Source organism: Balaenoptera musculus, chromosome 19 (genome assembly GCF_009873245.2).
Source record: "Balaenoptera musculus isolate JJ_BM4_2016_0621 chromosome 19, mBalMus1.pri.v3, whole genome shotgun sequence".
In the NCBI taxonomy this organism is placed as follows: Eukaryota; Metazoa; Chordata; class Mammalia; order Artiodactyla; family Balaenopteridae; genus Balaenoptera; species Balaenoptera musculus.
In genome coordinates this window covers 56,147,708-56,160,466 of record NC_045803.1, presented here as the reverse complement: position 1 = coordinate 56,160,466, position 12,759 = coordinate 56,147,708, and the positions used below count along the sequence as shown (strand labels likewise).

Genomic DNA, 12,759 nt, shown 5'->3' with positions numbered 1-12,759 from the left:
GGGAGAAGACGGCCGTCTGCACGCTGACTAGTCCCCTCCCCTTAGGAGCTCGGGGATCTAGGATCCGTTATCCTTAATAATAAGGCTCATGACATTGGACTGGGGCAGGGTTTCTAACAGGGCATCTTCAGACGTATTCTCAAGAGTCCACAAGTTTTCTGAGATCTTCCAAACTTTGAATATGTGTTTTAATAATTAGCCTAATATATAATATAGACCTTCGGGTGGCCAGTTTATAACGAAGAGCTGTGATGTGACCCTAGTGCCACATGTGCATCTATGCCAACAATCAGGTGACACACTGAAGGGATGCAAGTTTCTCAGGGGCTCAGAGAGAAGAACTGGCAGGAGAACGGAGCCATCGCACAGCAGGCGGTGGTGATGTCGGCGCATCAGCTTTAAAACGTCTCACTTTTAAAGAGTGTCGTCTTGTTGCAAGCGAGGCTGTACACAAACCCAGTCTTTGCACACAACTACCTGCCACAGGTGATGTGCAGCAAGTATGGTCACCACACACAGTGAAGAAACATCCCTTCCACAATGCCTGGCACTCACCTTATCTTCACGTGAGCCAGCCAGTTCTACGGTTATCAAATGAGAGCCTTTCAAACTGGCATTCACGGGCTGCTTGCTGGCAGTTGGGGCGAAGTATGATGCGGGTGGTCCTAATCTAGCAAACACATTCTTGATCACTTTAAATGCCATTTTCTACATATGCATGTAATTAGACATTCCCAGTATGAGCCTTATCAAGATCAAAATTCAAGAGAGTCTAAATAAAGACTGGACCTCAGGACTAATAAAAACACTAACACAAGGAGACAGCTGTGCAGCAGACTTTGTGCCAGGTGTGGTTCTGCCATTTAAGGAACTATTTCTTTCTACCATTGTGGTCGGCAGGCTCTAAGATGCCCCCGATCACCCTGCCTCCACTTAAGGACATCCTCGTGTAATCCCCATCCCTTGAGACCCAGCTAGACCTAGACTCCTTCCAATGAACAGAACATGCCACAAGTGAGGAGACATCACTTCCAAGACTGCGTTATAAAAAGGATCACTCTTCCTTGGGGAAGCCAGCTGCTGAGCCATGAGGCAGCCCCGAGGCTGCCCCCTGGTGAGGCCCATGTAGCCAGGGCCAGAGACCCGCCAACAGTCACAAGAGGGAGATTGGAAGGGGATTCTCTCCCCTTCCACCCAGAGAGCCTTCAGATGAGACCACAGCTCTGGCGAGAGCTGGACGGCCACCTCACGAGAGACCTGGAGCATCCCCCGGATCTGCGACCCAAAGAAACTGGGAGAGAATCAACATTTGTTGTTTTCAGCTGCTGCGTTTGCGAGTGACCTGTTACACAGCAATCCACAACGAACACAATCATTCGACGTCACTGGTTGACTTTTAACGATACATCACCAGTCACGTCAAAATGCAGTTGCTACGTGTGTACTTCATAATTTTATTATAAATGTAGTTCGCGTTTATTGAGTTATAAGCACATGGCTATGTTTGGTGCAAATTTTAGGCTTCTACTTAGTTAAGTCACATTTTGATACAAATAATTTAAGACAACACTGGGGGCTTCCAATACATTTCTTCAAGATGACATATAATGGGCTTCCCTGGTGGCACAGTGGTTAAGAATCCGCCTGCCAAGGCAGGGGACACGGGTTCGAGCCCTGGTCCGGGAGATCCCACATGCCGCGGAGCAACTAAGCCCGTGCGCCGCAACTACTGAGCCTGCGCTCTAGAGCCCGCGAGCCACAATTACTGAAGCCCGCGCGCCTAGAGCCCGTGCTCCGCAGCAAGAGAATATTGAGAAGCCTGCGCACCGCACCGAAGAGTAGCCCCCGCTCGCCACAACTAGAGAAAGCCCGCGCGCAGCAACAAAGACCCAATAGAGCCAAAAACTAAAAATAAATAAAAACAAAATAAAAATGATGACATATATTGCTACATTTTGAGAGACACCAATGATATGTGTGTCTGTGTGTGTGTGTGTGTGTGTGTGTGTGTGTGTGTAAATCTCAGAACTCCTCTTCCTGCAACCCAAGTGTGGTCTCTTAAAAACGCAAATCTGACTGTGCCTGCTCTGTTTACTGCGTTCCTCGTGTTCGGCACATCTTTGAATAAATGAATGACTATCATGCCCCAACGTAAAACCTTTCGATGATTCCCTGTTGCTCTATGGATGGAGCCCAAACTCTTTACAAGGCCCAGAGGCTCTGTGTGGTCCACCTAGGCAGCCTCAACCTCTCCCACTGACCCTCGCACCTCACTCCCTTCTGCCTAGAACTCTCCATCAACTCCGCCCTTCCCACTCCCCCTAGTCTTTGCCATTCCTATGAGTCTTAAACATCCCTTCTCATTAAACAGTCAACTATGACCTGTAGTTTGGGACCCATCTCTGCCCACCAGACAGGGTACCACGAGGGCAGGGAGCGTGTGCATCTTTTTCTCCACCCCATCCCTGGCGTGCAGCACCAGCCTAACACGGGGTAGATGCTCCATGAATCTGGGCTGGATGAATAAGCAAGACACAGGTCTGCTGGAACCCAGCCTTCACCCCGCAGAGCCCCAGGAAGACGGATCAGTTCACAACGGGGAAGGCAGCACAGCGTGGAGCCGTGACAGACAGTCTCGGTTAAGAGACGGGAGCCCAAGGGCTTCCCTGGTGGCGCAGTGGTTGGGAGTCTGCCTGCCAATGCAGGGGACACGGGTTCGAGCCCTGGTCTGGGAGGATCCCACATGCCGCGGAGCGACTGGGCCCGTGAGCCACAATTGCTGAGCCTGCGCGTCTGGAGCCTGTGCTCCGCAGCAAGAGAGGCTGCGATGGTGGGAGGCCCGCGCACCGCGATGAAGAGTGGTCCCCGCTTGCCACAACTAGAGAAAGCCCTCGCACAGAAACGAGGACCCAACACAGCCAAAAATAAATAAATAAATAAATAAATAAATAAAATTAAAAAAAAAAAAAAAGAGACGGGAGCCCTGAGGGTCAAAGATAACTTCCTGAGTTGGTACCGAGTCATCTGGGAAGCAGGAATTTCTGGTCCAACATTTTCCTTGTCCAAAGCTCAGATCAGCAGAGAGAGCTTTTTTTCCAGTAATGAAAGGGGGTCTCCCATACACTTTTCTTGTCATGACACTGGAAATGCAGCAAGAATGAACCGTCTGCGGAGCCATAAGAACTGTGCTGATTCAGTCTCGAATGCTCCTAACGCTGGGTCCTCCCCCATCCCTGTCTCAACCACCTACGTCCCCTGCCCAGTCACTCTGCCATTTAAGACCGTTGGATCTTAAATCAAACTTCTCCAGGCATCTCTCCTGACTGCCAGCCTCCCCCATGAACTCTGTTTTGGAGACAACTGTATCCTTACCACCTGGCCGACCTGACAGCCTCAGCAGCCTCATCTAACACACCGGTACAATAACACAACTCACCTGGGGGTGAAGAGACACAGCAAGTTCTCAATACTAATTAGTACTATAAGTGAGGTGACTCAGCAAAGTGGCGGGGAGGTTCAGAGCCTGCCCAGGACACCACCTGCAACAAGTGCTCATGAAAGAGAGGTACGACTATTATGGAAATGACCCCGGTAAGCAAACTTTGCTTCTTTTTCAAATGTTTCGGAGGCAAAAAAAAAAAAAAGAGTTCAAATTGGAGGATGTTAAGTGTGAGAGCAAAGACTGTCAGCTGAGGTGGCAGGAAGCAGGTCACCTGGCCCGGCCGGTCTCCTCCCTCATCACACTCCCCATTTACCTTTATTTCAATTTCCTGGGTTTGATGAACTGCCTTTAAAGACAGGATACTTTGTTTCTCTGCCAGCCTTCGCGGCTGGCTGCCTGGGTCTCCTGTCTCGCCCCACGGCCACACTGCCAAGTCGTCACACACCCTTCGGGGTGCAGCTGAGACCATCCCGACCACAGCAGGTGGGCAAGCTCCCCCCACCGCATACCTATAGACAGGTTGAAGACCTGTCCCACTCTCGAGGGCCCCTCTGGGGGCATGAAGCCCACTTTGGTGCAGAGATCAAATTCGCCCCAGCATCTCTATTCATGATACATCATCCCCATACCTGGCACACCTGGATACTTGGCAAACCTGGACATCCCATAAAATCTGACTGTAAGCAACTACATCAGGAGTGTTTGAAAGATACCTAGCTTGATGCAAAAATCAAAAGATGGAAAGAAAAAAAAATAGACAAAGTAACATAGAACAGGCAACCATGTTGGCAAACTAACTTCAAATTCCTTCAACAGAATGAATTAAGTGGCATATAGGGAGAGAAATAGATTTCGGCAAAATAATGGAACTCTGTATCCAATCCATGGTTAACACACATGTCGCTTCAGAATAATAGAGATTATCTGAGAACTGCTAGTTACACAGCCCTGTGGTCTACCACCCTAGCACCAGAATTCTCACGTTAGCATCCATTTATAAAATACTAGTTTTTTAAATGCACAAATACTAAGACCCACACAACCAAAATGTTTTGACTGTTGTCAAGTTTTTCCAGCTGACCTCTTTCATTAAAAAGTAAATTTAACTTTGAGGTTTCCCTTCAGCCGTGGAAAGGCCACGAGCACCTCCAGAGGACCACTTCAGGAATTTTATTTTTGAATGACCGATTACATTTTAAAAAGTGCAGTGACCCAGAGATGCTTTTGCAGAAATTCCATGCTCTCTGCTCTTGTATCACGCAGTGAGTTCTGCTTACAAGCTACGGAGAAAGTTGGGGGTCACCCCTTCACCCTGCTTCATCTCTGGGTCCTCCACATGGAAGGAAGGGCTTCTGGGGACAGCTCTGTCAGTTTCTCTGCTGGTAAAAACTCCCCTGGCCCTAAAATCCTGTTGGCTTATCCTAAAGGGTCCCCTGGAGGCTGCAAAGTCAACACACAAATCTGAGTGGTTTTTTTTGAAGTGTCTCTGGAGATGTGGGAAACAAAGGTGGGAGCCATGGCCACTCTTACCCTGATTTCCACCATTATTGCTACTATTCATGATCAAACATTGCACAAACAGTTTTGTTTTTTACCTCGCTCTAATCCCCCCAGCCCCGTTCAAGTCGCTTTAAAAAGTCCGGATAGCAGCCTGGTGTGAACCCGGTAATTTAAATTTCTGGAGTCAGAGAAACCAAGTTAGGTTCCTAGCTGGGTCATGTGCTAGCTGCGTGTCCCTTAAGGGACATATTTCCCCTGTCTCGGCCTCAGTTTCGAGTCCGCAAAAAGGGGCTGGCAGGGCGAGGGTTAAAAGCGAGCGCCGGGCCCCAGAACAGAAACGCGATCTGGCGTTGCTATGAAGACGCCTTCTTTCTAGAACCAGGGGGAGGCGGGCAAGCTGGAGGAGCGCAGCCCGCAGCGCGCGGACGGGCTCTTGGGGTGGGACGGGGTGGGGGGGGTCGGGTCTCATGCCCCGCGCCCGGACTCACCAAGGTTTCCAACTCGCCCCTCTCCAGCAGCTGGTACTGGTGGCCCGCGCCCGAGAAGGCGAGTTTCTTCAGAAACTTGGAGAAGCGTCCCTCGACCATGGTGAGCGGGCGGAGGCCCTCGCCCAGCATCCCGTCCCGCCGGCGGCCCGCCCCTGCCTGAGTCCCCCGGTCTCTGGCGTGGCCGGGGCTGGCTGCGCGCGCCCAAGCCTCCCGGGCCAGGCCCAGGTTACCAGGTAGCCGTCTACCTGCCCGCCGCAGCTGAGGCCCCGCCCCCGAGGCGGAGCTGCACCCTCGGCGCACCCGGCCCCGCCCCGCCCGGCGAGCCCGCCCGAGACTTTCTCGCCCTTAGGGGCCGCGGCGGCCGGGGAAGGCCCGGGGGCTGCAGAGGCGCCTCAGAGCTTGGGCTGTTTCCCAAACTTGCCAGATGATGAGATGCATCTGGAGCGGGGCGGGGGGGCGGGGGGGTGCGGAATGGGTTGGAGATGAGCGATAAATGCTTGTTTAAAATGTAGATTTCCACACCCCTCCCTACCCTGAGTCACTGGGTCTCCAGAGGGCCGGGAAGCTGGACTTTACCAAGCACCCAGGTGCTTCTCATGGGGAGCCACGTGTGGTCAAGTAAGGTGTTGGGAGCACGGTTAACGGGAGCTGAGTCAGACTCCTACAGCTGCTGCGAGGCTCGGGACCAGCCACGTGGCCTCTCTGAGCCGCGGTTCCCAGTTTGTTATTGAAGGAGGAGAAAGCTGAGACCTCACCTCGGCCCTGGGGGTGAATCCCAGGAGCTGGAGAGTTTGAGGACCCCTCTGGGCTCCGCCTGGTGCTGCATGATGTCTGAGCTCTCTTTCCTCACCTGCAGAATGGGCTCCTGGCGCTCACTAATCGTGGGGCTTGGGGCAGGTTTCTAAAATGTTCAGAGCCTTAGTTTACCGATCTGTAAAACGGCCACCATGATTGCACTTCCTTCCCAGTGAAGTTGAGGGGATTTGATGGACCGTGTTATGTAGGAAGAGCTCAGGGCAGGGCTTGGCATAGTGTGTGGGGGGCATATTCACCATCATCCTCATCATCATCATCACAGGGAAGTCACTGGGCTCAAATGGCTCCCAAAGTATGTGGGTGAATGTGCAGTGTAGGCAGTTCCCAGCCTCCAAGTGGATATATTGGAATGTGTAAGGCTTTGGCTTCACGTGGGACTGGAATCCAGAACAAGACCCACCTCTTAGTAGGGAGGTGGCTTTAGAGAAGGCTGTGCCACTCTTCTGTGCCTCAGTTTTCTCATCTGTCGAGTGGGGTTACTTAAGGACTATAGGACAGGGCATGTGTATATGTCCATTAAACTGTGCTGCCCCTTTGGAGCAAAGGTTTGCCACTTACCCCACCTGCCCCCCAGGGGGTGGCCACCTCAGCCCCACTCAAGCTGATAGGTTTTAGAGACCCTTCCTGTTTCTCCTGCCTCATCCCCCCTTTGCAGAAACCATGCTGCTTGGTTCCAGCAAAGGCCCAGAAGTGATGGAAAGAGCAAAACTCTGGTGTGACTCAAATTTGAATCCCAGGCCTGTTCCTTTCAGATGTGTGACCTCGGGCAACTTTCACCACCTGTTTCCACCTCGGTTTACTCACCCACAAAATGGGGATAACGCTACCTATCCGTCTGAATCAGGGTCCCAGCAAAAAACAGATGGTGCCTCACACTGAGTGCTTTGGGGAAAGTTTGATAAACAGACTATTTGTGAGCAGGGGGTGATGTGTTGGGCAAATGCCTTTCCCTTGAAAGCCCCACCTCTGCTCCAGCTCAGAGTTGTCAAGAATTTGTGGATCATGTATGAGAATGCCCAGGGCATTCAGGAAGTAAATTCTAGGTAGTGGATATTGTGCAACACTCAGACCTGTTGGGATGAAAAAAAAAAAAAATGGAGTGGATCACAGCGAAAGCAGTTTAAGAGACCAGCTTTGTGACTGGGATGGCTGAATGGACATTGTTAGGCTTAAGTTTGCTTAATTTTTGTCTTTGCTGCATAGTGATCAGAAAATGCAGCCTGCACGCAGGTCTACTAACTTTCCTTAATTTATTGAGACTTTGTGCCTGGTTTGTATGCAGTTTTTGTAAATATTTCAATCCCACTAAGGCAAGTTGGTATATTCTTTGAACGAGTATTGGTAAGCTGTACTTTCTTTGTAAATTAGTTCTGTATTTATTCACTCTAACTTTATGACTCCATTGTTCATGTCTTTATTTCTGACTACCTGATCTGACACAGGAAGAAAAGGAAGAGTTTGAAATTTCCCAGTTCAATTGCTTTCCTGTCCATTTTGCCCTTTTGCCTTCAGCCTGCTGAATTCTCGAGTCCACTCTCAAGGAATTAACTCAGACAAGACAGTTGCTGGGAAACTTTCTGAGGTTGGCCGCTCTGGGAGCGATTTATCCTGATGTTCTGGCCTGACCTTGAGAGTCAAGGGCACGACTCAGCCCAAAGCATCCAGCCTTTCCTGAAGTATCGGCTCTGGGCACCTTGAACAATGAGGTCACACTCTTCAAGGCCCATTCACTCTCTGTATGAAAGTGGTGTCATTTCATGAACCATAAATTATCTCCCCAAAACACACCGTGTTGGGAAGCCTCAATGCAATCCCCAGGCACCTGAAATGTACGTGCTAATAAACCTCACTGGCAAATTACAAGGTTGGAATTTGAAAACATCCTTTTCAGAAGGGGTATAGAATACAAAGGAGATATATATATATAAGTTTTAGGACTTAGTTTGAAGTTGTCACGCCTTACCTAGACCCTCAGTTCTGTTTGTTTTTTAATGGCTGAGCATACAAGTGATAATATAATCATTTTACAGATGAAGAAATTAGAGAAGTAAAGCCACTTTCATTCCTTCAGCAAATATTTTTAAGCACCTGCCATGTGGCCGTGGAGACCAGCCCCTGCTACAACAGACTCTATTCCCCCTGTCTTGTATCTTATCTCCTAGTGGGTGTGATAAGGTGCAAACAAATCCACCTGTAATGCAGTGTCAGGCAGTGAATGTAGTGGGTTGAGTAATGGGCCCCCCCAAAAGCATTCGTCCATGTCCGAATCCCCAGAAACTGTGTGATGTAACCTTATTTGGGAAAATAATCTTTGAAGACATAATTAAGGATCTCAAGATCATCCTGGTTTAGCTGGGTGAGCCCTAAATCCAAGGACTGGTGTCCTTCTAAGAGACAGAAGAGGAGAGACACAGACACAGAGGAGAGGTTACATGAAGATGGCGGCACAGATGGGAGGGATGCGGCCACAAGCCAAGGACCACCCGGAGCCACCCAAAGCCGGAAGAGGTAAGGAAGGATCCCCCCCACCCCTCCCCAGAGACTTCCGAGGGAGCATGGCTCTACCAACACCTTGATTTCAGACTTCTGGCTTCCAGACTGTGGGAGAATTCATGTTGCTTCAAGCCACCTGGTTTGTGGTCATTTGTTGTGGCCGCCCCAGGAAACTAGCAGAGTGAGCAACGCTATGAAGACAAGGATGGAGAGTGGGGACCGGAGAGTCGCTTGAGCAGTCAGGAGAGGTGACATTCAAGCAGAGGCCTGAACGAGGTGAGAAGTGACGCTTGTGGATATCTTGGGGGGGGGGCAGTATTCCAAGCAGAGGGAAGGGACGGGACCAAGGCCCCAGGCGAAAGCGTGTTTAGCTCGTGTCACCATCGTGAGACCTGCTTATGTGAAATGACTCACACATTTGCACCCAATGGGGCCACGCTCACCCCACGCCCACACAGAGCCTTATTCCAGGCACTCTTCACGTCATGCCCTTTGTCAGTTCTTCCACAGTCATTGTTTGCTGAGTGATGGGGAAACACTGGCTGAGAACCTTCTGCAGCTGAGGGCATCTCTGGGTTTCCAAGGGGCTTAACTCCACCAGGAGAGCAAGGCCCAGCCCTGTGGAACTTGAGGCCAGGTGCCAAGTGAACGTGCCTTGGGACTTGCTAAATCCCAAGAGGTAAACACCTCGCACGGATGCCACCCATCCTACCTCCTGCACCCATGGCAGACATCACGTGTCAATCTCAGGGGTGACATTTCCCCGTTCGCTGGGACAGGCCCGGGAATCCTTTTACTTGTCAACTTTAAGTAGCTACCAACAATTGTTTAGGCCTGGCACATGAATAAACCTGTTTACCGAAAGATTTTCAGAAGAGGAGGGAATGACCTTGGGTGGGGGCCGTTACAGAACCTTCTAGAAGGTGGTGGTATAGCTGAGGATCTCCATACGTGAAATCTATCATTTACATGAGGGTTTACTCTTGGTGTTCTATAGTCTGTGGGTTTTGACAAATGTAGAATGTCATCTAGCTACCATTACAGTATCACATGGAAGAGCTTCACTGCCTAAAAATCCACTGGTCTCCACATATTCATCCCTCCCTCACCCCAAACCCCTGGCAACCACTGATCCTTTTACTGCTGTAGCTACAGTTTTGCCTTTTCCAGAATGTCATAGAGTTGGACGTTTGAAAATGCAACTGTCCAATTTCTGTTGGCTTTTCGATATAGTAAAGAGTTCAAAGTTCTCAGTGCCTCCCCTTTGAAAGCTCAGAAAGCCCCAGGGTCCCCCTGTTAGGTGCTGCTGAAGGGGTGGGGCTAGTTCTCAGTTAAGTGGCTATTAGAATGGCCCCTCTGTCAACCCCGGGCGCCTCCGTCCCAGCACCCCACCCACCTCGGCCTCCTGGCTGTTTGTCAAACAAGCTGAGCTCATCCCAGCCTCCCCACCTTTGAACTTCACAGGTCCCTCTGCCAGGTGTGTTCTCCTCCAGCTCCTCACAGGACCCCAAACTCCTTGCCTTCAGGTCTAGACTTCAGTGTCCGGGTGTCCACTTTGTAATAACTCATGGAGCGGAACTTGCATTGTGTGTACTTTTCGGTAGGTAAATTTTGTCGCAATAAAAGATTCTGTTAAATAGAGAACAGACTTGTGGTTGCCAAGGGGGAGAGGGGGAGGGGGAGGGATGGGCTGGGAGTCTGAGGTTGGTAGATGCAAACTATTAAGTTTAGAACAGATTTAAAAAAAAAAAAGGTCCTACTATTTAGCACTGGGAACTATATCCAACCTCCTGGGATAAACCATACTGGAAAAGAATATAAAAAAAGAATGTATATATGTGTATAACTGAGCCACTTTGCTGTACAGCAGAGATTAGCACAACATTGTAAATCATCTATACGTCAATAAAAAGAAATTCTGCTAACGTTTCAAAAAGGAAGCAGATGAAAGTTGAATGAGAAACAAGACATTTACACCATCTTAAGTGGGTCCCCACAGGATAGTTATGAATTACAAAGGGAAACAGTCACTTTAGTTGGAGAAATCTGGCAGACCCCAGCTGGACCCAGGGATCAGGGTCACCAGGACCACCGATGGGACAAATGACATCGTGCGCCTCGGATACGGTGCACCAGGAAACACGGCTTCACTTCGGGGGATTCCTGGCAAAGTGCTGAACGCAAGTCCCATCATGAGGAAGCAGCATTGGAGAGCAGCCTAGGAAACAACTGGCTCACCCTCTACAGAAATGTCAGGAAAGGCCATGGGATGTTCCAGAGAGACTAAAGAGTCATAATAATCAAATGCAAATGTAATCCTGGGTCGGATCTTGGGGCTGGGAAAAATGTCTTTACCATTTGCTATAAAGGACGTTAGTGGGACAAGTGGTGAATTTGAGTGAGGTCTGGAGATAATGGTATTGTACTGATGTGAACTTCTGATTTGGATCATTGTTCTCTAGTTATAGAAGAGAATGTCCCTTTTGGAAGGGTACCCTGAGGTTCTTAGGGGTAAAGAAGGCAGGGGAAGCAAGAAAGTGGGGGGGAGCCTGCACAAAGACTTGGGTAATCTGGGACGAATATACGCAAATCTGAAAAGGTCACACAGTGTATGATTCCACTTACAGAACATTCTTGACATGACAAAATTATAGAGGTGGAGGGCAGATTAGTGGCTGGCGGGGGTTAGGGATGGTGTGACTACAAAGGCAGTGAGAAGGAGACCTATGTGGTGACGGAGCAGTTCTGTCTCTTGGAGCTGGTACTTACACGAATCTGTACCTGAGATCCAGTGACTCGGAGACCACGCCCCCCGTACCGTACCGTGTCAATTTCCCGGCTTCAGTATGGCACTGTGGTTACACAAGATGTGACACTGGGGGATTCTAAGTGAAGGGCCTCGCTGTGTAATTTTTGTAGCTTCCTGTCAAGCTGTAATTATTTCAAAATGAAGAGTTTAAAAAGTAAGAGAAATAGCATCCCACTCTGTCACCCTGTTCCCCTCCCCCCCCCCCCCCCGCCCCCCCCCCCTCCCGAATCCTTGCTTTGGGCCATTTGTAGCAGGCAGCCAGGACACAAAGAGACTTCTGATAACCAGCCTGGGCAGCCACGGTGGACCCGGTTTAACCAGTAGGCAAGCTGGTTCATTCATTCCACAAATATTTGAGAGCCTGCAGAGGAAGAAGGCTGCTCGGGCCGGCTGACAATACCGCCGGTGAACAGCACTTCTCCTGCGGTGCCAGGCTCTGCGGTCAGAGCTGTGCCCTCAACTTAATCCTCATAACACGTGCCTGACTTGCTGTCAGCACCGCCCGCACCCACCCTTTCACAGAAGAGGGACTCTAGCGGACGATGGGGTCCTCCACCCAGATGCCCTGGCATCCCTTTTCCCGTCTGTGGGCTCCCCGCTCTGACATCCAGCAGCCGCAGTGCCTGGAAATGTGCTTCCCCAGGTTTCCCTCGATGAGGACCGGCAGAAAGCCCCCTCTGTGCCCCCCGAGGGGGACAACTCCAGAGCTCCCCAGGGGCCAGGCTGAACCTGGGACCTAGCCTGAAACCTTGCCCCTCCCGTTCCCTTACCAGTTTCTGCTGGAAAGACATCCTTAGTAAACCATGAGTCTTGCCTCGGGCTCTGCTTCTGGGGAACCCGACCTGGGACAGAATCGGAGGCAGAGAGTGCTTGAGTAACTTGGCCCCAGCCACACAGCTAAGACGGTGAGCCAGAAGTTCTACTACTGGACTCTGACGCCGGAACCTGCACGTCTGACCATCACGCTGCGCTGCCTCCGAGGAGGGGCTCATTCATCCCTTCACAAACCTGCTCAGACCATCCCCTACTGCCAGGCTCTTAGCTGATGGAGGGCAAGTAGGATTCTCAGGCCGCTTCTCAGAAGTTCTCAGCCTACTTAGGAAGGCAGACCCAACCTCACCCATTTGATCAGGCACCGATTCAATAATCCAGCATTTAGGGGCTGTTGTGTACCTGCACCGTGCTGGATATTGGGAGAGAGATGAGCTAGA

At 50.5% G+C, this 12,759-nt stretch overlaps 1 protein-coding gene across 3 annotated transcripts in view; it reads right to left on the bottom strand.

The window, feature by feature from the left end:
• ATP2C2 (ATPase secretory pathway Ca2+ transporting 2) overlaps positions 1-5,678 on the bottom strand; it is an 86,935-nt gene extending 81,257 nt beyond the window's left edge. For 2 of the 3 annotated variants that reach the window (XM_036834220.1, XM_036834222.1), the window contains exon 1: positions 5,431-5,650. In XM_036834220.1, coding sequence (XP_036690115.1) covers positions 5,431-5,559 — 129 coding nt within the window. In that variant the 5' untranslated portion in view covers positions 5,560-5,650. Of the gene's footprint in view, positions 1-5,430 lie in introns of all 3 variants that reach the window. The other variant, XM_036834221.1, reaches the window with a different exon arrangement.
• Between the last annotated feature and the right edge of the window lie 7,081 nt (positions 5,679-12,759).